Below are 27,520 nucleotides of genomic sequence, written 5' to 3' on the forward strand. Positions count from 1 at the left end.
CTATACCGAAAACCTACCGACCGCTATGCCTACCTTCATGCCTCCAGCTTTCATCCCGGACACACCACAAGATCCATTGTCTACAGCCAAGCACTGAGGTACAACCGTATCTGCTCTAACCCCGCAGACAGAGACCAACACTTAGAAAATCTCCACCAAGCATTCTCAAGACTACAGTACCCAGATGAGGAAATAAGGAAACAGATCAGCAGAGCCAGATGTGTACCCAGAAGCCTCCTACTGCAAGACAAACCCAAGAAAGAAACCAACAGGACTCCACTGGCAATCACATACAGTCCCCAGCTAAAACCCTCCAACGCATCATCAGGGATCTACAACCTATCCTGGACAATGATCTTTCACTTTCACAGGCCTTGGGTGGCAGGCCAGTCCTCGCCCACAGACAACCTGCCAACCTGAAGCATATTCTCACCAGCAACTGCACACCGCACCATAGTAACTCTAGCTCAGGAACCAACCCATGCAACAAACCTCGATGCCAACTCTGCCCACATATCTACACCAGCAACACCCTCACAGGACCTAACCAGATCAGCCACACCATCACTGGTTCATTCACCAGCACGTCCACCAATGTAATATATGCCATCATATGCCAGCAATGCCCCTCTGCTATGTACATCGGCCAAACTGGACAGTCTCTACGGAAAAGGATAAATGGACACAAATCAGACATTAGGAATGGCAATACACAAAAACCTGTAGGAGAACACTTCAACCTCCCTGGCCACACAATAGCAGATCTTAAGGTGGCCATCCTGCAGCAAAAAAACTTTAGAACCAGACTTCAAAGAGAAACTGCTGAGCTCCAGTTCATCTGCAAATTTGACACCATCAGCTCAGGATTAAACAAAGACTGTGAATGGCTTGCCAATTACAGAACCAGTTTCTCCTCCCTTGGTTTTCACACCTCAACTGCTGGAACAGGGCCTCATCCTCCCTGATTGATCTAACCTCGTTATCTCTAGCTTGCTTCTTGCTTGCTTTATATATACCTGCCCCTGGAAATTTCCACTACTTGCATCAGAAGAAGTGGGTATTCACCCACGAAAGCTCATGCTGCAAAACGTCTGTTAGTCTATAAGGTGCCACAGGATTCTTTGCTGCTTTTACAGAACCAGACTAACACGGCTACCCCTCTGATACCAGAATTCCAATAGGCAGCGGAGACTGCGGGAACTGTGGGATAGCTAACCACAGCTACCCACAGTGCAACGCCCTGGAAGTCGACGCTAGCCTCGGTACTGTGGACGCAGTCCACCGACTTAATGCACTTAGAGCATTTCGTGTGGGGACACACACAATTGACTGTATAAAAACGATTTCTAAAAAATCGACTTCTATAAATTCGACCTAATTTCGTAGTGTAGACATACCCTTAGATAGAACTGAACTCTATTGTCCTCTTGTTGGTGTACACTTTGCAGTGGTTCTCAAACTGTTTTTTTGTGAACCACTTGAAAATTGCTGAGGGTCTCGGCGGACCACTTAATGATCTTTCCAAATGTTGTTTGTACTGTTAGCTAACTATTGTAAAGCGTTTTGGATAAAAGCGCTATATTAAAAAAAAACTCCTTAATAATAATTAACGTTTTTTGTTCTACAAATAAAAGCACACAACTCATATTTTAATATCAGTAGTCTTACGTTTCTAATGCGATGGATGTGCCCTCTGTCCCCTGCTGGAGCAGCCCCCGAGCTGGGACTGGGAAGAAGTGGGGTGTCTGTCCCCCGCCACAGCAGCCACAGAGCTGAGGCTGGGAAGGAGGGCAGTCTCTCCCCAGCAGCCACAGCCCTGGAGCTGGAGAAAGTCACTTCTTTCTCAGGCCGCCGCAGCTCTGCATATCCCAAATTTGTCCCAAATCAGGCGTGGCTCCACTAATTAGGTGGGTGGCCTTTCATTCTCTCGAGTGTGGCCACCCAGGTGTGCACCTTAGAGGGAACTATCCGCGGACCACCTGAATGGAGCTCGCGGACCACTGTTTGACAGCCTCTGCTCTATAGTATGTGTGTCAAGAACCGTTCCTTGTCTTATCTGAGGGACCAGGGAGGAGTGGGACAGGACTGCCTTAGTGTGTCTTTTCTGTGCTGAAGAATTCATGTATTAGTGGATATAAGAGGCACCAATTGGTTATATGCCTCACTGTGCAATTTTCACTAATTCATGTTTCTTGCAGTCTCTTCCTGTAATAGAGACTGAATGTTCAAATTCTCAAAGAAACATAACTTTCTGTTTTCCATCTAACACCTGTACTTCAGTCACTTGACCGTATATTCTAACTGCTTGTCTGCTGTGCTGTCAGTATAAAACACAAACAGACCACTACTAAAAATGGTTGTATGGATCCCGCTCATTTTGGCATGATTTACAGTAGAACTTGAGAGTTATGAATACCAGAGTTACGAACTGACCAGTCAACCACACACCTCATTTGGAACCAGAAGTACGCAATCAGCAGCAGCAGACACAAATAAAAAAAGCAAGTACAGTACAGTGCTGTGTTAAAAGTAAATTACTAAAATAAGGGGGAACATTTAAAAAAAAAAAAAAGGATCGGCAAGGGAAGGAAACTGTTTTTGTGCTTGTTTCATTTAAATTAAGATGATTTAAAACCAGCATTTTTCTTCTGTTTAGTAGAGTTTCAAAGCTGCATTAAGTCAATGTTCAATTGTAAACTTTTGAAAGAACCATAACGTTTTGTTTAGAGTTACGAACAACTGCCATTCCGAGGTGTTCTTTTGAGGTTCTACTATATCTATGTTGCTGGATAATATCAATATTGTGTACTCATAAATTAGAGAGTGTAACATATTATGCTTGTTCTTTGACTGACTGACAGCTGATTTTCTGAAAAAGAAATTATAGTTAGTATGCTGTATAATCCAAAGTCCCCTGTTTGGCCATCATTTCTGTATATTTCAGGACATGGGGACAAATAATGGACAATTATTATTACCTTTCCCTTTCTGCATCCTTTCTTTTGGAGCGTATGCTAGCCTTTTGCCATTATGGTCCACAGTCCTGAGGTCATATTCGAGCCAGTACTTTACTACGTCTAGAACTTCAGAGAGCAGTGGTGGCCAGATGTGAATCTCACCACATTGCAGTGTTCTGGTCTGGAGACCAGGCGAGGATCAATGTGCTCCACTTGGAGGAACTTTTGAAGAGAAGTTGGATTTCAACTTGTGCAAACTTACCTAGTAGAGTCATTATGAGCATATTACATGGGTCTTCTGTAGTCTGCATTGGCTGTTTACCTTTAGATAAAAATCAAGATAACACTTACTGTCCTTTAAGTTTCTGATGGTCCACGACCCAATTACCTAAAACTTTTCTTGTGACCCTGTGGGGGGCCGGGGCTCCCTCACGCCCCTCCAGACCCTGCTTCCAGTCCTTTATAATGTTCCCCCCCCCACCGTGGACGCAGAAGGGGGGACCTTTGAGCAAACAAATGAGAAAAATCCTCTCCCGCCCTTACAAGAGAGGGAGTCTGTAGGAAAACAACGAGAGGCAAGGGTGACCTGGATATCAGGCAGTCTTCCTGGGTCACCCCTTTGGGCTTAGTAGAAAAAGGGGTCTACGTCCAGCCCCACCTCTTGGGACAGACTGCTTCGAGAGTGGGTTGTGCAGCTTTGGGAGCAGTGAGCCCTGCTGCTGTCTCCCTCTTGGCAGGCCTATCTCTGCTGTGTGAGGCAAGGCAGCCTTCTTCCTGTTCACTGCCCTTTCCTGTGGCAGGTTTTCTCTTTTAAGCTCCCCCTACTCCGGGCAGAACAAGCCTTGCAGGTGTGCCTCATTGGTGTTGAACAGGCCCAGAAGAGCTCCTTAGTCTCCTCTCGGCCAGAGTGAGGGCACATCCTTTCACATACCCTATCCTTCAAGACAGAAAGGCCTTTCTGGGGTGGCTTGTCTCCATCCCCAATCTCCCATGAAAAGAAATTGACATTAGCATGGTCTTTTCGTGCTCAGTGTTACACTCTGAAACTGTATGGTTGTAGCGCAAGGTACCATTTCATCATGCATGGGTTTGTTTCTTTCATGGAGTGGATCCAGCATAGGGGATCCGTGACCAGCGATAAGGGCAGGGGTGAGCTGCAGACGGTTCGCAATGGTTCATGCGAACCGTTTGCTAAAATTAGAGGCCGGACAGAGAACCGGATGCCAAAGTTCTCTGTCCGGCGTCTAATTTTAGCAAACGGTTCACGTGAACCGTTGCGAATTCTGCCTCCACCTCCTGCCATGAAGCTCCTCCTTGCTTCTCCTCCCCCATGGCTTCCCACGAATCAGCTGTTTGCGCGGGAAGCCTGGGAGGGCTGAGAAGCAAGCAGGCTTCCCCGGCCCAGGAAGACGACGCTGAGGTAGGAAACTAGGGGGGGGCGTGTGCCCCGGCCGGTCCCTGGCCGCGGCCCGTCCCCGCCTCCCCGGCCGCGACCCTGCCCGGCCACTCCCGTCCCCGGGTCCCCGCGTTCCCAGCCCTGCGTTCCCGGCCGCGACCCTGCCCGGCCCCTGTCCCCGGGTCCCCGCCCGACCCTCACTGGCTGTGGCACGCCCCGCCCCCGTCCCGGCCGCGACCCTCCCGGCCCCACGTCCCGAACCCCTCCTGGCCGCACCCTCCCGGGTTCCCGGCCCCGCGTTCCTGGCTGCGACCCTGCCGAGCCACCGGCTCCCCATCCCGGGTCCCGCCCGACCCTCCCTGGCGCGTTCCCCGCGTTCCCGGCCCTGCGGTCCCGGCCGCGACCCTGCCCGGTCCCCGCCCGACACTCACCGGCTGCGGCACGGCCCCCCCGGCCCTGCCGTGCCCCCACCTACCGGGATGCTCGGCTCTGGACACGGCCCCCCACCTCCAGCCCGGCCTGGCCCCGTGGCTCCAGCCGCCCCTGCTGTTTTGCCAGGGGGCCGGGCTCCGGCAGCGCGGGTCTGGGCGTGGCGGCGGCCCCAGCTGCCTGGCTCCAGCTCTGGACGCAGCCCTCCCTGGCTCCACCCGGCCAGCCGCCTGGCTCCGGCCGCCGGGCTCCCGCCACATTCTCCGGCTCCGGCTGCGCGACTCCTGTCCCGGCCCAGCCACGTCCAGGCAGCGCGGTAAGGGGGCAGGGAGGGGGTGTTGGAGAGAGGGTAGGGGAGTTTGGGGGTGGGGGCAGAGGGCAGGGAACAGGGGATTGAACGGGGCCAGGGTCCTGGGGGCAGTCAGAAAGGATCAGGGGTTGGATGGGGCGGTGGGAGGCAGTCAGGGGCAAGGGTTCCAGGGGCAGTCAGGGGACAGAGAGAAGGGGTAGTTGGATGGGGCAGGGGTCCTGGGGGTCCATCAGGAATGAGAGGGGTTGGATGGGGCGGCGGAGGGTACTCAGGGTACAGGGAAGGGGGGTGGATGGGGCAGGGGTCCCTGGGGGCCGCTGGGCCCCAGTGCCGGCCCGGGGAGTCGGGCCGAGCGGCTGCCGCCGAGCGGTGCCTGCTCTGGTCCGGCCGGGCTCGGGGAGTTGGGCCCCGGGGCGCCGGTCGTGGTCCTGGCAGAGTGGACCCGGTCCCCAGGCAGTGTGGAAGGGGGCAGGGAGGGGTTGGGTTGTGGGGGGGTGGATAGGGGTCAGGGCAGTCAGAGGGCAGGGAACAGGGGGATTGAATGGGGGCAAGGGTCCCGGGGAGCAGTCAGCAAAGAGCAGGGTTGGATGAGGTGGTGGGGGCATTCAGGGACAGAGAGAAGGGGTAGTTGTATGGGGTAGGGGTTCTGGGGGGCCACTGAGAATGAGAGGAGGGGTTGGGTGGTGGCAAGGGGCAGTCAGGGGACAGGGAAGGGGGGGATGGGTCAGGGGTCTCGGAGTGTGTGTGTCAAGGAACATGAGGGGTTGGATGGGGCACGACCCCCCCCCCCGGAGGGGGGGGGGAAGGAGGGACCCGTTGTTAAAATTTTGGAGGGAGGAGGGAACCGGTTGTTAAAAATTTGGCAGCTCATCACTGGATAAGGGGCTACCCAACAGGTAATACCTGAGGGAATCCATAACCCATTTAATCACTAATGCCTCCTTTTCAATAATTGAGTAAGCCTTTTCTCTAGGAAGGTTAGGACTGGGTGTTTTCTGAAGTCATGTGAGAGTATGGCATTGAGCCCAAAGCATCTGTGTGCAGTGTGAACTTCCAGGAAAAATCAGGACTGGAGAGCATGGGCAGCCGGCATAGTTGCGCTTTTAGTTTGCTAAAAGCGTCCTTGCATTCCTCGCCCCACTGAATTGTCTTAGTGTTGTTGCCTTTTATGAGGTCCATAAGGGGGGCCACGATTGAGGCAAAACTGGAGATAAACCTCCAGTAATATCCTGCCAGCTCAAGAAAACACCTTATTTGCCTCTTCACTTGGGGAATGGGACACGCTGTTAGGGCCTGTACCTTGTTGACTACTTGTTTCATATGTTGTACCCCAAATAGGTTACTTCATCTATGGCTAACTTACACTGTGAGTCCTGCATCCTTTAGGGCTTTTAATACCACCTTTAAGTGCTATAGATGGTCTTCCCAGGTAGAACTATAGACTACGATGTTGTGTATGTAGGCTGCAGCATATTGATGGTGGGGGGCTGAGGATCCTATTCATAAGCTGTGGGAAAACCTCCATGGAAAAGGCATAGTCTTGAATTGGAAGTGCGCTAAAGGGATAGAGAGAGGTGTTTTCTCTTGTGAGGAAGGGGATGAAGGGATCTGCCAATACCCTTTTGTTAAGTTGATAGTGCTTTAGTGTTTTGCCAATCTCATCTACTGTAGTAACTCCTCTACCCTTGGCATTGGGTTGGTGTAGAATTTTGAGATGGAATTAACCTTTCTAAAGTCAGTGCAAAACTGAACTGAACCATCTAGTTTGGGAACAAGAATCATGGGGCTCCTCCATTCAGTTTTGGATTCCACAATTACTCCCATCTCCAGCATTGCTCGCACTTCCTCTCAGACTGTGTCCCACATCCTCTGTGGCAATGGTCTAGGGCTCTCCCTGACCAGCTGGCATGGGGTGGTCTCTCGATGATGTTGGACCAAGTGCGTTCTCCCTGGGTGGGTGGACAATATTGGAGGAGCAGCATCCTTTGTGCAGGGGAGAGCCCCTCGCCACCCAGTACTGTTGGCAGTTGTTGGCTGCTGGGTACTTAGGGGCCATAATTCAGGTTTCATCGGAGAGGAAGTTATCAGGCGGGCCATCCAAAATGTCCAGGGTTTAAGAAGATTTACATTATAGATCTTGGTTTCTTTCCTCCTCCCTGGTAATCTTTTCACATAATTCACTGGCTCGATCTGCCTGACCACTTCCAATAATCTGTCAAGTATGGGGCTAGGATCAAATCCCATTGATCAGGGGCCACTAGGCTGCTAGTGCCACGCTCTCAAATGTAAGTAGGAAATCTTCAGGGTTATCGTCTGGCCTGATATTGGTTAGCTTTACTGATACTGGCAAGGGAACACCCTTGGTGGACGCATGACCTGCTGGAATTCCCTGGGGGCATAGGGCTGGCACTGTCTGCTGTATCATCTTCTTTTGAAACTCCTGCTGCTGGGCCATCAGTTTCCTCAGCAGTTCTTGTTGTGTGGTCTGAACTTACTGCTGAGTGATCCACTGCTGCAGCAATTGCTGTTGGGAAATGCTGTTGCTGAGCAGCTTGCTGCTGCATTCTGCTAATTACTTATACCACCGCTCTTGTTCCATCTTGCATGGACCAGCTGAGCTCAATTTCCTCTTTTTTTAACCGCTTGCATCAGATGTGGTTATGCCTGCATTCTCCACCATTTGTGGGGGGCAGGGCTTGGGCTCTCTTAAGATCTCTCCAGACCCCGCTTCCGGTCCTTTATAATGTCTTCCTCCCCTGTCGGTTGACGCTCAAGGGTGGGGTGGGAGTGGTTCTTCAAGCAAACAAACAAAAGAAAAGTCCGCTCCCCTCTTACTTCCCTTATGAGAGAGAGGAGTCTGTATGAAAATGGAGAGGCAAGGGTGACCTGGATATCAGGCAGTTTTCCTGGATCAGCCCTTTAGGCTTACTCTAAAATGGAGTCTACCACCAGCCCCTCCTCTTGGGGCATACTGCTTTGAGGCTGGGCATGAAGTTTGGGAGTAGTGAGGCCCGCTATCTCCCTCTTGGGACCTGTCTCAGCTTTCTGAAGTGGGGCAGCTCTCTTCCTGTTCACCGCCCCTTCCTGTGGCAGGTTTTCCCTTTTAAGCTCCCCCAGTCGGACCGGGCAGGACGAGCCTTGCAGATGCACCTCATTGGTGTTGAATAGGCCCAGAAGAGCTCCTTAGTCTCCTCTCAGCCAGAGTGAGGGCATGTCCCTTCACAATCCCATTGCCTCAGTTCAGATCAGGTGGTTTGCTTTTGTTGGTGGCTCCCATAACTTCATTGTTTTAGACCACTGGCTAAGCATTCTTATTCGAGGGCTCTACTCGGGGAACTCACTCCTGATGGTTTGCCAGAGTCTGGGTTTGGCAAGCTTCAGGTCACGATGAGTAGTGTGGATATAAAGAGCAGCCTTTAAATAACCTCCTCAGCAGGCTACAATGCTTAATTGTGCTTAATTATCTCATATTCTGACTATTTTATGGTAAATGGTTAATTGTTACAACATCCTGATGCTACAGCAATGGGCACTGTATAAAAATACATAAATAATGCATGAATTGTTATTGATTCATTTTGGTGCCTGGCACTTCCCCTGCAAATTTGTATAGTGATTTTTTTTCAATACTGTCAGACTCCTTAGCCTTTCATTAAAACTAAAGTAAGCTCAGTTATAGAGTTGGTGATTTGTGGATGAAGCTTGACATATACTGTAATGAACAGTTCAGTGGGAATAACCAAATAGCCTATCTGTCAAATGGAGCACTGTCTCAAATACCTTTATCATCACCTCCATTGTTGTGGTCACCTGAATGTAGCATTTCCTACATAAAAGGGACAGAATTGTATCTAAATATTCATGACCAAACTGCTAATCTCCCAACAATTATGGTAAATGAGTCTCATTTTAAGAACAACATTTGTATAATGTGTAATCTTTTTTTCTCTCCTTAGCCTTGGTGGAGGCCCAGATGATGCAAAAGAAATTATGCGGCACAGTTTCTTTGTTGGAGTAAACTGGCAAGATGTATATGATAAAAAGGTAGGTCTTTATATGGCATGGAATAGTCTGGTTTCTGCGCGATAATCAATTGAAACTATTACTGAACTTCTAGTTTCTAAAATTATACATAAATTACTTTGCCACTTTTTGATATTATAGTATACTAATAACCAATTTAATTATTTATAGTTTTAATATACTACTAATACCTTGGAAATATTCTAAAACCAAAGTGTGCCAAAAATAAACTAGAATCACTTAAGATTTTCCTTTAATTGTTTAAATGTTTAAGTCTCCCCTCCCCCTTTTGGCCTATAACTTTAACCAAAAAATGAAGAGGTAGTGGAGGAAAAAAAAGTCAGTGATGATGTGTGAGAAAGTGTGAACACTGTGTTTCTGAATTGACTCTCATTTTCTTTCAACTCCATACACCGGCAAAGTATTATTATTTAATTATACATATTTATGTGGCGTCAGTAGTTATATTATGTATCATTGTTTCCTTTTTTAGGACCACATTATGTTGTTAGCAGAAACTGTATTAAAAAATGGACCATTTTAATTATTAAACTTTAAAAAAAATTTATTTGTTTTTTATTTGAAAAAGACTGTCATCATTTAAATATTGAATCCTTCTCGAAAAGGATACACAGCAAGTAGGCATTTTCTGATGTCTTGGTACCCAGCAGAAGCCTTTCTTTGAGATGGGTTGTAAAAGAGAGTCTAACAAAACTAGTGTGGTATCAAAATACTGAGCCAAAATCACTCATGATGTAAGTGGTACAACCCCATTAATGTCAATGACATTGCGCATATTTACTCTAGTGAGTTAATTTGGCTCACTGTGTATAATTCTATGCCTGTTACTGTGATCCTGGACATTTCTCAGGTGATTTCTGGAAAGAAGGTGGTTAGTTTATTTTCCCTCTAAAAGTGAAACTGAGTTTGATTTAAGCTGTTTTATAAACTGTCTCTGTAGATTCAGACATTTTTGTAGTATTTGGGGTAACTTATGTATTGTTATAGGTCCCTGGTATTCTAACAGGATCATTTGGCATTCCTGCCAACTGATCTACCTGTCAAATAAGTCATATCTTTTATAAGTTACATTGTCTTTCCTATTTGTTTTTGCTTAAATGAAGGATCAAAAACACATGCAGGGACAGAACATGTTTGTCTGGCTATGCCGAAAGAATGACAGGAGACATTAGATATGGGTTTAATCAGGCCGCAGCTTTATTATTGACAGATGTCTGGGACTAACCTGGCAGATAAAAATGTGTACAGTGCAGGTGCAAAATTTATGTCTCTCCAGCAGATTTACTGCCGGGACCTTACCAATTCCAGCCAATTCCGGGAGAATAGGGGGCTTCCACAGCTCCTCCCTATTTATCCAGGTCCCTCCAGCAATTCCGTTGCCAGGACCTTACCGACCACGCCCCCTCATAGGAGGGGGTTAAGGTGGACTATAATGATGGGGAAGTTGGCTCCCTGCTGTACCAGTCATAGAAGTTCCCAACTGCCCCCGGCTTCCTCAATTCCTTTTCCAAGCCATTTTTTTTGGTTCTTTTGAGCCTTAATTTATGGAGTACCTGCACTGAACAACCGCCACAAGGAGGTGTGTTCTGAGTAAAGAGGGAGGGGCCAGGCCCAACTGACCTTTTAAACCCCACATTCCTATGTAGTGAGTCATTTACCACGCGGACTGCTCTTTCCAGCAGATTTACGTCTTCCCTCCTCCCCCAAGCCAGAAAGCATTGCCTTCTTCTCCCAGCCAGCCAGACAACTCAGACAAACTGCTTAAGTGCAGGGTGGCGATTGTGCTGCTCTGACATATTTTTCACTTGTTGGTATGTGAGAATTTGAAAACTCGAATTTGTGATTGGTGTGGTATTTCTTTGGCAAACAAGAAAACCTGATAAAGAAACCTGTGTGATATTAAGACTAACACTGTGCTGTATCTTGCTATGTCTCTTTTCATGGGTTACTATAATATAGAGCTCTTTCCCCCCTATTTTGTGATGGCTTGGCAGTTTTGGTTGTTTGTTTACCATTTTTATGTTACAAATGCATATTTCTGCAAAGCTGATTGCAAGTTATTTGCTGCCACAAGAATATCTAAACCTAAATGTTATCTGACAGAACCTTAACCATGATGTTACTGTCAGTCAACCATAATATTGCAAGAACCTTAAGAATGATAATTAGAACAAATAAATTTATCAAGTGATGTAATGTGCTCAGGTATTTAAAACAAAATCTCCTTCACTTCTAAGGGAAATTTTGGTTGCCCCTGCAAGAGTATAGTTAAAAATATACCAGAGAAAATGTAATATGGCGGACCCTCAAGGGAATTGTGTTTTTAACATTTAAGTTAAAACTATTTGGGTTGCAAAATATATAAAGGCATAAATACAAGGGCGCTCTGAGTGGGAAACAAGGGAAAAATGCTGCCAAACTAACTTCAAGCATCTTTCCCAACTAAACAAGAAAAAAGAAGAATCAAATTTAAGGACAATGGACTTGATTCTGCATGGCGCTGAGCACTCTGGCCCTGATCCAGACATGCAGTTATGCATGTACTTAACTTTAAGCATGTGCTTCAGTTCCTTGCAAGTCAATGAAACAGTGCTCCTCAATCAGGATCTGATCCTGCACCCACTGAAATCACCTGCAAGTGTTTTGATTCAGAGGTGGTGGAAGCTTGCTTTGAATGGGGATTGGGTGGGTGGAGATGTATAGTGAAACCTAAATGTATGAAGCACCAAACTAGGCATGGGAAATGGGGAGAGTGGGAAGAAGTCAGGTGTCTGTGTAAGTCAGGGAGGATGCCCTGCTTGTAGAGTGAGGGAAGTCATGTGTGTTAAGGCCAGGAAGGGGTAGGGTGACAAGACAGCAAATGTGAAAAATCAGGATGGGGGTGGGGGGTAATAGGAGTCTATATAAGAAAAAGACCCCAAAAACGGGACTGTCTCTATAAAATCAGGACATCTGGTCACCCTAGGAAGGGGAGCAGGGTAGGTGCCCTGCAGGGGGAATTGGTGTTAGGAGTAGTAAGAGGAGTGTGAGGGGGTGCTCTACATGGGGAATGAGGGGAGCTGAGGCTCCCAGGCCTGATCTTGGATGCTGCTATAGCCACTCCAGCCCCTCTGAGACTCACTCCCGCCCTGCCTGAGTGCATGAAACAACTTGCTTAAGAATGAAACGCGGGGGCCAGGGTGGAAACGTAGCTCAGACCCCACAATATTTCCATTGTGGTGGGTGCTAGTGGCTGCTGCCCCTGGGAGTTGGATTGGGCCCTCAGTAGGGTCTTAAAATAGGAGTGATCCTAATCACTGTTTACCATTTCCATGACTGCATTGAGAAATTAGACGTGCTGATATGAGAAATGAAAATTGCTTAACTGAACAATTAAGAGGATCCCCTTAGTTACAATACCTGCATGTGATGGATGTGTTAGGCACGATGATGCCGGAGAAAAACAGAATCCTAAACATATAAAATGTGTTTGTTTTACTGCAGCACTCTCTTACTGGTTGTACTGGAAGGGTTTATCCTAAATGTATGACTGCTTCCTCATTTTTGGGCTAGTGGAAAACAAAAAAGCACGTGCTTTTGTATATGTGTGCACTACACTCTCGTACAGCTAACTTGCCATTTTTATTAGAAAAATGTGAATCTCTTCTTGTTCACCCAACTTCAATCTATTGTTACTAGAAACAAGATTATTTAACCTAAAACCTAAAGTTTATAAATGTTTCATGACAACAGTTAGTAGCTCTGGCTGACCAACAGATGCAAATGAATGAGTGGCTGTCTGATACCGCTGTTTAATTGGATCAGTTTGTTGACATTAACTGAATAATAATGTGCTATAAAGTAGGCAAGAGCAGAGAAAGTCCTTGTTCTGAAATGAAAATTGAATAATAATTGTACATTTTGTTCCGATGTATCTATTTTTTGTCCGAAAAAAATCATGAAGGCAAAGGAAAGAGAATGACCTTGTCAGGCACTTTATGATCATCTCAATCCTGATAGAGTTGATTACTGCATTTTTTTTTTATTATTATTGTGTATGAGACTGAGAAACTGAATAGGTTGACGAAGTCTTATCTTAGTCTTCTTTTTAGGTATAATTGAATGTTGAATTTTCTCTAACTCCTTTAAGACTTTTTTTGGAGTATATATACTTTTATTCAGGCTAGAGAAAATTTAATTTTTAAATTGTCAAATGTTGTTCTGGGGCCCCTGATTCAAGAGAGCACTTAAGCATGTGCTGAACTCTCATTGCTTAATACATACTTAAAGGCTTCGCTGAATCAGGGTTTAAGGAAGGAAGGTTGAAGTGGGAGAATTCCCACAGCTCTCTTTAGGCAATTCCTGTTTGGGAATCATACTTCAGTGTAGTTGCCTGCAACATCATCATAAACATTGCAAAATAGATCTTCTCAATTCTCTTTTTTGTTGCTTCTGTGCAAAGTAGTAAAAGGATCAGAAAATGGTTAACCAGTCTGATCTTTTCATTGGATTTCCAATGGTATTTAAATTATATGCACAAAACCTACTTATTAGCAAAATAATGCCAGCTGACTGAATTTACATGACATAAAGAAACCACAAAAAGCATTTTGGATTCTTATGGATGTTGGTTTTAATTAGTTATGGAGGTTCCAATCACTTTTTGCCCATTATATCAACTGTTTAAAAAACAAAACAAAACATTTTAAAGGACACACTGACATATATTTTTCAAAATGTTAAAATATCACTATGATAATCTATTGGAAACTTTTAATGTGAAATCTTGTTCTTTACAAAACACTTTCCCTCCATTGCATTCATACACTGTTTTGTTATTGAAAGCTTGCTCAGATAGGTATTGAGCTGTTAGCATTTATTTACTTTTTGAAGGAGCATTGGAAAAATTGTTTTGGAAAGAACACAAGAGAACTACACAGTCTTTGCAGACATATGTAAGGAAAAACAGCAAAAAGGTAGGTCAGATTTTGGGACTACCAACTTTGACAGTGTCCCTTTTAAAATGTATTGGTGTATTGCTATGTATAATGATTTGGCTAATGAGTTCCAATTTGTGTGAGAACATCACATACCTAAATTGTTTGGAATCTTCATTGATCAGTTAGTCCATACTGTTTTGTAAATGGCGACTACATATGAGAGTTGTGAGACGTATTTTCAAAAGTTATGGATGAGCACACTTATGATATAAAGAGAGTGAATGTTAGTATTTCTAGTGGCATGCTCTCCCCATTTTCTTTACACAATTGATTCAGGATTTTCTCCATCTGCTTTAAGTAATTCACAAATCAGTCTCCTGAAATCACACCTAAATTTATTATCAGCATGTGATTTATTCTGTTGAATGCTGCAAAGTAGCCATTTTATAGGATCAATGATATAGATCTCCAGTAAAGTTTGATAGGATGGCCCAACATGTGATTTCTGGGCATTACAATGTAAATTACAATAACATTCCAAGACTTGATTTTTATAACTAGAAAGAACCTTAAAATTGACACATCCTTTGACTTGTATTAAGACTCTGTGTACAGTAAACTAGATGGTAGTTTTAAGGTACAACATATGATGATATTTCTAGTGAGTTGTAATGGTGTGTATATTTTAAAGTTATGTGTTATATTATATACTTTTAAAACATACACACTGTGGTCAAAGTGAAAATTATACTTCCCATGTTATAATTCATATCTGTAAAGAGCAAGAGTGTACAGTAATTTTGTTGTCAGGAATTGGGAAAAAACAGTGTCATACTAAAATGTAATTATGAGTAGGTTATAAATGGTCATCCCTAATGAATGAACACAGATATTGGTTTTCATTGTTCAGTTTCTTATTATATTTATATGATGCTCATGGAAGGTCTGCAGAACAACCATGATAGAGATAATAAAAATCTCTGTGTGTATTTGTAGTTGTCAATATAGCTGTAGAGACATGTAGCCATGATTTAACCCCCAACAGTATGTTATGAATATTGGTCAGCATTTTCAAATTTGGTGTATAAATTGAGCTGGTATAAATTGTCTTCACTCCATTGGAAGTAAGACAGTTTATACCAGCTGAGGCTCTGCCCTCTGTTTATTGAAGTTTGACTCCTAAATCTGCATGTAGATCCTAAATGTAGGCATCTAAATACATGGATATTCAGGCTAAACTTTATTTAGGTGCCTGAATATGGATTTAGGAGCCAAATTTCAGTCATCCAGGTTTGACATTTTGGCCATAATTTATTTCGGTTGGATAATACATTGAGGAGAAGTGTTAAAGAATTAAGAGGTGTGGCTATTCACCCTTCACTGGGAATTACGCAGTTAAATGACATATTTAACCATTAGTGTTGTGTTACCATATTTTTCATCAGTATGAAATGAAAATTGTTTTGGCCCTGATCCTGCAAACAGTATGTATTTGCTTAACTTTAAGCATCTGTAGAGTCCTATTGATTTCAGTGGAATTACTGATATGCTTAGATATAAACACATACATAAGTACATGATCAGGGTCTTAATGTGATGTTCAGTTCATGCCAGTTTGAGGGTAAATTCCTTTTTATGTGAACTTTGAGGCAAAGTGAGAATCAGCTTCTTCATTTTTTTAGTTTGGTAGTTTCAGCATTGGTGCAGTATATCTACTCCGTAATATGTTCAGCCATTTGTAAGTAACTAAAATGGTGGTCAGGAGTTTCCAAGACATAATGATTATCATTTGATTGATTAACCTTTGGATTATATGGAATATTTTCTACTATGTTGAACTACTTGTACAGTGGAGATACATTATCTAGAAAGCATGAAAAGCCTCAGACTGGTATAAAATCTCTTTATATAATTGCACACAGTGAGATACTGTATTTGCCCTTATTGTTCATGAATGATGGGTAGCATCCAGATCTTGAGCTGAGAGGGGAAAAAAGGGGTGGTACTGTCCCAAGTTTCACCTTCTTTGGATGCCAAAAGGAGATGTCATTCACAAGGGATTGTGCAGATGTTCAGAATTTGATCTTGCAGGTTCTCTTGGGCTCTCCAGGTGTGATTCCCTCTATGTGGGATAAAGGAACACATGATCTGGGATTGCGTTAAGGCATAGGCACAATAGACACATGCCTTGGACATTGGCTGCCAGAGGCACGTGGTGAAGTCACACTCTAAACTTCAATTTAAAAAAAGTATTTCCAGTCTTCCTAGGTTATGAAGAAAGGGCTGAAACATGTCATCTCAGTGTAACTGGTGCTGTGTTGTCTGTCTGAGCCTGAGGGAGCCTGGAGCAGAGGGAGGAGCAGCAACCATGGGACAAGGCCACCTGGCTTTTTAGTTCCTACCATAACTGCTGGTTCAGATGTAGGCTTGGGTCCCCTGTTGTGCTCAGCTCTTTCCCTCCAGACTTTTGGTTTCACAGATCAGAAGGGTGGAGCAAGATGTGGTGGGATCACCCAAGCACCATTTGTGGCACCAAATTGAAATGTTACTCACTGTAGACTATGGAAATCTTCATAATATGATTGTCCTTTCTTAAATGCTGTAATCAGGAGTGTAATAGTTAACAGTGTGGACACTTACGTCCTCATGATTGAGCTTCTGAGCTAAAACCCATTTGAGATGAATGGGGCAGTTCACATCTCCTGGAATTGTTGTTTCAGGCTTTCTACAAACTCAGATAGCCATCTCTGCAGCAGCTATTCTTGGTTCATATGTTTAAGGATTTCTTAACATCTGTAAGCACTGGAGACTTACTTTTTTGTTTTTAAATGAAAGTGTAGATTCTAAAGAACAAGATGGCAGCCTCAAAAAGTACAGAGACTTTGTGGTGTGACCTGGTCCAACTTGAGCACTGGTGACATCACTTACAAAGTCAGTTTCAAGTATATGCCTCTAATCCCATAAATTTGCAGTCATAATACAATATCCCTCTGTGTCTTGATTTATGTAAATGATTTATATCACTTTTTATGTTTCCGCGTTATGGGAAAGGTGTTAGGAAAGGATTTCTTACTACATTTCTCTCATTTTCTTCTGGAGGTGGTGCCGAAGCTCCATGTGCCGGTTCCTCATTTCTTGACAAGAATTCTACAGAAGCCGGTAAATTTTTTGTAGAGGTTCTTCCTCTAAAATTGGGTGATATGATTTGAAAATAGCCACAACATTTTATTTACAATGGTCCAGGGAAGATTTTTATGAGGTGTGCATGGGATGGCAGATCAGGAGGTTGATTTGGTGTTTTGAAAAAATAATTGAGGCACAGTTGTGTGTGCATGAATAGGCTGAATAGATCAAAAGGACTGGTGCATAATTTTATACAATCATGACTGAAGCATAAATGCATTTATACTTGTAGTCATGATTACATAAATGATACTGCTAATGGAAAAAATATGAAAGGAATGGAGAGACACTCCTGTGTAGTGTGTCACATGTATTTGTATATCTCAGTCTTAGGTCCCATTTTCTCTTTTTCGTAGCTTTTTTTGTATTGATGTGTGTGAATATATAGATATTATATACACACACATAAGGTGATGGGGCTGCCATGTTTTTCTACACAGTCTCTGCATTACGAGCATCTCCTATTGCACTGTAAATTGCTGTGGAATATCTTGATCATGAAAGGCAATGCGTAAGGTCGTGTAATCAGAATTAATCCCAAAACATCAACAAAGTATTTTATATCAAGTTTTTCCCTTCCTGTTACAGCCTGGAGTTTTGTGTGTTTTTCTTGTTTTATTTTCCCAACTGTCTGGAATATTGACATAATTTTTAGTTTCATAGACTGAGTCACTGGATGTTACTGAGACACACCTAACTACTTAATGTAAAATAGTGTTTTTTTTCTTCAGATGGGATTAGATGACACTACTCCCTTTCTATTGTGAAACATCTCTAAAATTGATATTTAACAGTATTTAAGACATCTGATTATTGTTCTTACCTTTCTGCGCCGTAAGATTCATGCAACACTCTGCTTTTGTAACCAACAAGCAATTTTTCAAAGTATTCTAAGAACCATCACTCATTTAGACAGATGAAGTCTGCATAGGGCCTGATTCAGATCCCATTGAAGTCAATGAGAATATTTCATTTGAGCTACTGACTTCAGTGGGCTTTGGTTCAGACCCACATCACTTGCTGATGTAGTCAAATTTTATAGAAGGACCTGTAGGTTGATATACTAAAGGGTTGTGTATTGCTCTTTATTTTTATTACTTTCTGTGATCATTTCCTGCCTCTTTGTTGTTTTGTTGCTCACTAACAATTACTATAGGGCCACAGTATTTAGCGATAAGAAATGTTCCTGTGTTGTCATCTCTGCCACCCCCAGCTGAGGTCAGGATAACATCCCCCTCATAAAGGTCATATCTTGAATGATTTTTTCCCATGAGTTGAGCACTCTGTTCTACTGGAGATATGTACTGGGATTGCTAAATAGGGTGCAGTCTGCTGTATATTTAGTACTACCTAAGTTGCTTATATAATTTGTGGAAAAACATAACAGATTCTTGGAAAATGATAATATAGTGATGGCTGTTGAATTGCGGGTAGAACAGATCATTTGATTTCAAACCATGATGGGTGGCCTGCTCTCTGCATTGTTGAAAAGTTTAACCTGAGAAGACCAAAAAACTGGAATGTTTTACAGGTACAACTTGTTCTGGAATCTTATGACCATTTTATAGGTGGGCACATTGCTTGGGAACTTTTGTATCAGCAAGTCCTTATTAGTTTGTCCTCCTGTCTGAGACTGGCTGTGTTGCAGAATTAAATGGGGGGTGGTGGGGAGAATGCTGGGAAATGTGTTTGTGTTTTTGTAAATAAAGGGATGTGCATATTGTGGTTTAAAAAAATGAACAACTTCCTTTTAAGTTGTATGTAGATTAGTTTATATTTGAGGGATAAATTCTCTTTCTGACTCCAAGTTTAGATCTGTATTTAGCTTTTAAATAGGTAATAATAAGATGACTAAGTATATTAATTTAAAAATCCTTTGTTGTGGTATAATATTTTCCAATCAAATAAAGTTAAATGAAAATCACGTTTTTGTAAAATTATAATTTTCATAGCACCTTTCTAAGTAGTATATGTAGGTGAAAGAATGTTTTAGTCACATAGGGTGGGATCCACTAAAGTACTTCAGTGCCTAAACCCCAGACATAGGCACCTAAATCCCAGTTTGGCTTCATTGCAATCCACAAAACACCTGCCATAGACTGTAGGTACCTTTGTTTCTGCTCCTGGGCATGTGTGCTGCTACCTCACTCTAGGCATCTGAATGCCTGTCTCCTGTCTAAGCCCCAGAGCGATTCACAAACCAGGAGAAAGATGATAAGAGGCTGCAGGCAGTTGCACACCTAGGGGTCTGGTTCAGTACATATGCTCAAAGGACACCTATTAGTTCAGGTTCCACTCGTAGTGGTACCCACCTTATAACTTTTAGCCCACTGATTAGAGCACTCACCTGGGATGTGGGAGACCCAGGTTCAATTCCCCCTTCTTTGCCAGAGGGGGACAAAGAATTTGAACAGGGGTCCCTTGCCTCTTAGGAGGGTGCTCTAACCACTGAGCTATGGGATATTCTGAGGTGGGGCTCCCTCAGCCTCTCTCCTTTTGAAGCTGTTCCAATGTGGATAAATAATGAGAGTGATTGGAACAGGGGGACTGGACATGGAGTCAGGCCTTAACCACTGGACTACAGAGTCATTCCTACTCTCTCTCTGGCCCCGTGACTAAGTATTTATCCACAGTGAGACAGTCATTGGACCAGAGAGAGAGTGGGACAGCCCAGTGGTTAGGGCACCCTCCTGAGAGGTGGGAGACCTCTGTAAAAATTGTTTCTCCCTCTTTGGCAGAAAGGAGGGAATTGAATCTGGGTCTTCAACCTCCAAGGTGAGTGTTCCAACCACTGGGCTAAAAGTTATAGGATGGGCACTGCCATCACCTTGTGAGTTAGGTGCTTAACTCATTCCCATAAGAAACACTTTCCGTGCCTACTCCCTCTAACTACAGGAGGCAGGTACCTATTTTTTGGAGATAAATGCCACTCTGCAGCCTGGACATTGGCGCCTATCTCTGAGAGATGGGGTAGGGCTTAGCATACACCCCTCTGGTTGGAAACTCCCACTGGCTATTTTAGGCAGCTCCCTGCCTAGTGTGCTGGCTTTCGTGAATCATGTTTTTTTGGCACCTCTCTTTCCCCATTCATTGTGCAGGGAGCCGAGGTGTTTGACTTGGCTTTGTGGATCCCAGAATGGTTCCTGGATTTTCTAGGCGTGTAAAAGTTAGACACTGTGATGCTCAGCGCTACAACTCCTAAGCACCTTCATCAATGCCACCCATAGATTTTGGGTGAAAATTTTGGTCAAATTATAGCTATAGGTATGTAACCAAGATCAGGAAAACATGCTTAAAGAAACAGACCATCCAATTAGAAATTTGTGTCAAAGGATTAATGGAATTACACAGATATAACTTACAGCAGAATCTGTTCCAATTACTAAAAATGTTTGTGTGGCATTGTGTTATCCTTTTGTGTCTTTGTGGTGTTTATACAGTGTATTAAAGATATTTTCCTCTTACTAGCACAACTTTCAGGTTAACAGCAGTCAGTTAAAACATTCTTGGGTGAATGAAAACATCTGCATAGAATTTTCAAGAGTTGGATATGAAGACAGTTGGAATTCACTTGTGTGTGTGGTTGGTTTTGTGGGGGTTTTTTTCAATGCACTATTCATGGATTTTACCACAGTCTGAATAATTCCCTCCTTTCTAGAAAAGAGTATAGAGGTGTTTAGAACTAAAGGTGAAGCGTTGGCAGTTAGAGGTCTAATCGGGACAGCATGCTGTTCAAAAAACGTTCCCAACACGGCTAGTTACTTAGAACATAGTTACATTATCATTCTGGTTACACAGTATAGATATGCTAGGATTATATAGTCCCCATTGATTAAGGTGTGAAGGCTTAGTTTTTCCTCCAACATCTGTACTGTAGAATAGTTTGCCAATATTTTTGCTATAGTGTTACATTGTAGTTTTGTTCTGTGTGTTGTAGAGTAAATTGACAAGTGAATTCTTTGGTGATAATGTTTCAAAGTCAAGGTGAGATAGAGAGGTAAATCCTGGCCTCAGAGTGTAAATCGATTGGCTTCAGTGGGACCAGGATTTGGCCTCTGATATAAGACACTGAAACTGCTAACTTCAGATTTGAGTTTGAGTTGAGAATATACAGATACTATTCTATGTCTCTGAATACATTAAATAACATTATGTGGAACTTCGTATATTTTAAGTTGAACAGAGGTGCCTTTTAGAAATTGAATAAATTTAAAAGATGGCATACAGGTCCCAGATCATTAACACAATATAGGTTGAGGCTCCAAATTAAAAATGCATCTATTTGTAAATGTTGACTCTGTTTCTCCTTCAAAAGTGGCTTGTAAGACTAATATCAAAAGCAGGACAGGGAGCTGCTGCCTTTATGTTGTGGTAGTTGCCTTCCACAGTAGCAGTGAAAACTCTGAAACCTTGGAACCTGAATGCAAGACTTTGCAGATAAATGGAGAAAGAACCCATTTAAAACAAATAGACTTATTTAAAAATACATCTTAAAACCAATTTATGCCTAGACTTGTTTATCTAATCTGCTAAAGATTGGGGAAGTCAGTTTTTTGTGTCTCTTTAAAAAGAGAAAAGAAATGCATTTTGGATGATCTTTAACCACTTGAGAGAGGTGCAAAAATCCTTTGCTTTAAACCATCTGTAACCGTCCGGTGCGGGGGCTCGGCCCCCTCAGGTGCGGCCGGGAGCCAGGCCGCCTCACTACACGGCCTAAGTCAGTGATCAGTCTCCGAAGGTCATGGGGTTCCGCCCCTCAGGCAGGGGCTGAACAAAAGGCAAGCAGTCAATAAAGCCCATGCCCTCAGTCAGGGCGGGGCAGCAAATAACAGTTCTAAGCTCAGACCCTCCGTCAGGGCTGAGCGGCACAGAGTCAATGAGAGAAACCCAGACCCTCAGTCAGGGCGGGGCAGCAAACAATAGTTCAAGGGGCTCAGGTCCTTGCAGCAGGAGCTGAGCAATACCAAAGTCAGGAAGCCCAGGCCCTCAGTCAGGGTGGGGCAGCAAACAATAGTTCAAGGGGCTCAGATCCTTACAGCAGGGCTGAGCACACAGAGTAAACAGCAAGCCCAGGCCCTCAGTCAGGGCAGGGCAGCAACACAGCAGTTCTAGGCTCAGATCCTTATAGCAGGGGCTGAGCAGCAATAATAGTTCAGGGCTCAGGTCCTTGTATCAGGAGTTGAGCTACAACAATAACACAATCAGGGCTCAGGTCCTTGTAGCAGGAGCTGAGCAACAACAACAGTTCAGGGCTCAGGTCCTTGTAGCAGGAGCTGAGCAACAGTCTCAGAGCTCAGGTCCTTGTCTCAGGAGCTGAGCAGTAATACTAGTCTCAGAGCTCAGGTCCTTGCCTCAGGAGCTGAGCGGTAATAATAGTCTCAGAGCTCAGGCCCTTGTTGCAGGAGCTGAGCGGTAATAATAGTCTCAGAGCTCAGGCCCTTGTTGCAGGGGCTGAACCGCAGCAATAGTTCAGGAAGCCCAGGTAAGTGCAGGCTTCTCTGCCTGAACGCTGGTAGGAGGGGGAGTCTGCCACCCGTGAGTGGGGTGGCAGGGGGGACACAGGCCCACCCACTCCACTGTGTCCCAGCCCGGGGCCCTAGCAGCGGCGTGGATCCGCTACAGTCAGTGGGGATCCTGGCCGCAACACACTGACCTGGGCACGTCGGTGCCCTCAGCCGGACAGGGGTCGGCTACCCCCGGGCTACACTCCATCTCCCCCTCCATGGGTACCTGCTCATCGCTGGGCTCGGTAGTGGGGTCCCACACCATGGGCTCCTCGGCGTGCTGAGGGCTCTCTAGGTCGGGCTGCTCCTCCGGACTCGGGTCAGGGGGCCGCTCGGGCCGCTCCTCGGGGTACCGGGCTCGGGGCAGGCTCGGCCAGTCCACCTCGGGGTACCTGGCTCGAGGGAGGCTTGGTCGGTCCGTGTCAGGATACCTGGCTCGAGGGGGGCTCGGTCCGTCCACGTCAGGATACCTGGCTCGAGGGAGGCTCGGTCCAGGAGGAGCCCGATCAGGAGCGTCTGTCCTCTCCGGCCGCCGGGCTCCAACTGAGTACTGGGGCCAGGCTTTTATACTTCCTGTCCCGCCCCTTGACTTCCGGGGGGCGGGAACAGGTGGCGGTGGCTCCGCCCGCTGAGGTGGCTGTTCCGGTTCCTCTCTCTCAGGGGCCCTCGGGAGCCAGGCCGCCTCACTACACCATCACACTGTCATGTAAGCAATGAGCAGCTTCTGAAGTTTTTAAAGAGATTCCAGTCACTCTAGTGACATTCACTTAGTTGTTTGATTGTAAAATCATCTTATTAAGCATAGTGCAGCTACAGCAAAAATGTATGTTCAAAACTGGGAACTAAGTTACCCAAAGTTTAATATTGTCTGGAACAGGCCATGTTAAGGGACTTGATGCATTTAATGTGGAAGGCAAGTACAATATACATGTTGTTCTGAAGCACTTATTGGGTGGATGAAATTGGATTAGAATAGGCTCAAAAAATTAAATGGATCTGAAATCAGCATCATCTAGTAAGGAGTGTGCATATTAGTAGTAAAGGGTGGGATGGAAATGGAGATTGATTTTAAGAAGACTCTTAAATTCATTTGAAGGGACTAAGGTTATTATCATGGTCAACTTTCTAATATGTGATAGACCAAACATGTGCAAGCATCATGAACACTTAGAAATGGATTATCTTCTTGACTGAAGGCAAGCAGTGTTGTGAAATTCTCACACAAATTTGCTATTTTTGCTGCTATTCAGCATTTAGTCAAGTTTAGAGCTGGGAGTGTGTTTACAATTTTGCTTCTCCAAGTTTTGCTTAAAGATATAGTGAAAACTTTGCACCCTATGTGAAAATCCTACTCTTGCACTTTTCACCCCAAGGTGATGATCTTCCTGAAGCTTACACATTTGTGTTGCCCTGACCTATCTTCTGTTGCAATTCCTGATGGACCTCTGATGTTTTCTGTCATCCATTGATCAGGCCAATTTCATGGCAGTGTGTAGTCCACATGCACTAACAAACCAGTGAACTGGAGCAGTTTTTTTTAACCATGACAGTTTATCTTTGCACTTAAAAAAATACTGTGAAAATGGTGGGGAAAAAAGTCCAGAAATGTTGTGTTCACGAGGCTGACCTAAACATGAATTGACCTTTTTGACATTTAAAATGTACGTGTTCATATTATTTTTTAGAAACAGTTCATGACAAACACTAGCCCTGTCCTGCAAAGATTTGCACACAAGCTTACCTTTGCATACTTTGAGTTGTCCTATTGACTTGATTGCAACTACTCAGAGTATAAGGTAAGCACATGTGTAAACCTTTGTAAGATGAGTGCTCTAATGTTGGTTTTTCAGTGAATGAGAATCTCATCAGGGTGGATTAATTTAAATCAAAATGATTGAAATCAGCAACCAGGAAAGCTTGATTTTAATCACTGATTTTAATCTTGTTTTGCATTTGTGCTTTTTAGTTATGTTCCTATAGAAAAAGGTTGATTCTCATTGGTTGGGAATCATTAAAACATGTTCATTTGCAACTAAATCTAATCTTTACACTAAGTCTGGAATGTCTTTTTTGGTAATTAGGAGGATATACTATATCTGTACACATTTATTTAAGCAGTTATATAGTTTAATTTATACTTATTCAGATTCTTAATGTTTGTACGTACTTTAGAAAATGCTGAATAATGCATTTCTTATTTACTAGATGATTAATGTTTTACTTGTGATTTGTGTCAAGCTCTATTTGGATGGTAATTAAAATGCCTAAGACAATTTTTATCAGTTACATAAAACTACCTTTTAGTGCTAGATGGATAAGTTTATAAAAAGTTAACAAAACATGCTTTGCATTTAAAACTAAAGGATTAATTAAACAAAGGAAGTATTATCTGTAGTTAGTGAACTGTAATGATTGTTTTTGTTTGCCATGTCTTTTAAGATTTTAGAACTAGTAGATCTCGTTCTCACACCTAGTTTTTATTCATAGATTAGAAAAGGAAAACAAGCTTTCCTGCCTTTTTAGTTCCCTGTCAGTTTCTAAACTTTGAATGAATTAGTGTTGGACTGAACGCGGTAAATAAACTAAAATGAAGAAAATATTCTCTTTACATCTGCAAAAGAGGATACTACTGTCAAAAGCTGGTTTGGCACTTCAGCAAATTCTAGTGCTTAGTAGTAACTTCCATCAGTTCAGTGGTTTTACTTTCTTTAAAACTTGGCAACAAATGTGCTGCTTAATTTTTTATAAAATTAATTTAAATGATTTTAATATATAATAGTAAGTTTAGACCTTAACATACTGTTTTATTTTTAAATTATAACAACCTATTTAAATTTAAAAAGTCAACCTTAAATTAAAAAATATATATCATTAATTTTTATCTGCCCTAAACATCCCATTCAGAGTTTCTAGTTAATTATCTTTCTAAAGTGCAATTTATCTAAGAAAAGTCATTTTGGTTTTGTGCTCTTGATCTTACCTAGTTTCTAAACTATCATCTCTGACACACACAAGTCTAATGACATGCCTGTCATACTAGCTGTTAGGAACTCAACTGTCATTCAATCCATGATCCTCCTTTTGGTCTAACCACTGAGATCTTTATAGAATCAGAGAAATGTAGGACTGGAAGAGACCTCAACAGGTCATATAGTCCAGTCCCCTGCACTCAAGGCTGGACTCAAGGCAGGAATGTCTACTCCTGACAATAATTTGGTTGAATTCAGGTATATTAACATGACTCCTCTTGTTTATTTGTTCCCGTCAGCTTGTACCTCCTTTTAAACCTCAAGTGACATCTGAGACAGACACCAGATATTTTGATGAAGAATTTACAGCTCAGACAATTACAATTACTCCACCTGAAAAATGTAAGTAAGCCTGAAAAGCACTGTATAACTACAGTTGAGAAGATAGATTATCAATATGTACATATACTACAAAGACTGATATGAAATAGGTTACTCGTTCTAATGGGGAAAGTGTTCTCACCCCTTTTAGTGGAACTTAATGTGGAACCATCTAAGAGTAGTTCTGTATGGCACAAGACTCCTTACAGTAAGCGTAGTAAGGTTACATATTTTTAGCCCATGAGATTTCTGAACAACCTCACAATTCCATAGATTATTTAATGAAGCAAATGCCAATTTCTAAGCATCGTTTGTTTGCTAATAAAGGCCCCAAATCATCAAAGTACTTAAGCACATGCTAGATTTCAAGCATATATATGTATACTCCCATTGACTCCAATGAAACAATTCACATATTTAAAGATGGTAGGCACATACTTAAATACCTTTCTGTAGCAAGGCCAGAAAAGAGCACATGTTGCCACAGAGAACAGATATCTCCTATCTAGACAGCCTGATTGATTTGTTTTAGATTAAATTCACTCCAGTGCAGAGGCCTCATGCCAGGCTCCATGCACAAGAACCCTTAATGCCATTATTAATTTAATTTAAGTGGTGCATTGCACCTTGTGCAGGCCCTCTGCACTTGGGCGAGTTTCACTCTTCATACACATTGCATTTATCCTGTTTATCTACACATCTATAAATCTATATCTGATCATTCTAACTTGTATTTAATGACTTTTTTTTATTATTATTATTATTATTATCACATGGGAAACAATATTCCAAACCCCAGTGGTCAATATTTTAGATAGATTTCCTGTCTAAAAAGGTATTGGTTTTTATTACCTTTTGCTTAACAAAAAAGTATGTATATAATTATAGCATATGAAGGCAGCACACACTATACTTAAGGCTGAGTTCCTTTAGTTTGCCCCCTTGTTTTGGTGGCTTATAACTTTCTCAAACACATTCCTTTTTGACTCAGATTTTCTGGGCGTGGTGTGCCAGTCTAGAAGTGGGGGTTTTTAGAAGCTGTTTGAGTTCTGCATATTTTTTTAAAATAAAATAACCCCCCATCTTCTCCATGTATTTTAATGAGAAATTTTGTATATGCATAACTTTAAAAAACTGATCATATTTTGTTTAAATTTAGTTCAGTTTAGAGAAAATGGGCTGAGTATTTTGAAGCTATGAACTTTACACTTCAGGAGAAATGGACTATATTTTGTCAGGGTAAAGCAGGTGTGGTAAAGAAAGTTTGGGCATTATGAAGTGCTTCAGCTTTGAATTTAATTCTGGGCTGATCATCAATTTCATGAATGTTTTAAGTTAAATGGCCTAGAGTTTGAGACAGTTCCAAGTTTAAGATTATCCCAGTTTGAAGACAGTACATAGTTTGAGAGAGCCCTGCATTTTAAACTG

The 27,520-nt window shown here is 43.1% G+C and overlaps 1 protein-coding gene across 11 annotated transcripts in view; it reads left to right on the top strand.

Moving 5' to 3' along the window:
- AKT3 (AKT serine/threonine kinase 3) overlaps positions 1-27,520 on the top strand; it is a 285,284-nt gene that overhangs the window by 249,922 nt on the left and 7,842 nt on the right. For 10 of the 11 annotated variants that reach the window (XM_039530509.1, XM_039530513.1, XM_039530510.1 and 7 more), the window contains 3 exons: positions 9,049-9,136; positions 17,155-17,214; positions 26,011-26,113. In XM_039530509.1, the coding sequence (XP_039386443.1) occupies positions 9,049-9,136; positions 17,155-17,214; positions 26,011-26,113 (251 nt within the window). The remainder of the gene's footprint in view (positions 1-9,048; positions 9,137-17,154; positions 17,215-26,010; positions 26,114-27,520) is intronic. The other variant, XM_039530512.1, reaches the window with a different exon arrangement.

Source organism: Mauremys reevesii, linkage group 3, assembly GCF_016161935.1.
Source record: "Mauremys reevesii isolate NIE-2019 linkage group 3, ASM1616193v1, whole genome shotgun sequence".
Taxonomy (NCBI): domain Eukaryota; kingdom Metazoa; phylum Chordata; order Testudines; family Geoemydidae; genus Mauremys; species Mauremys reevesii.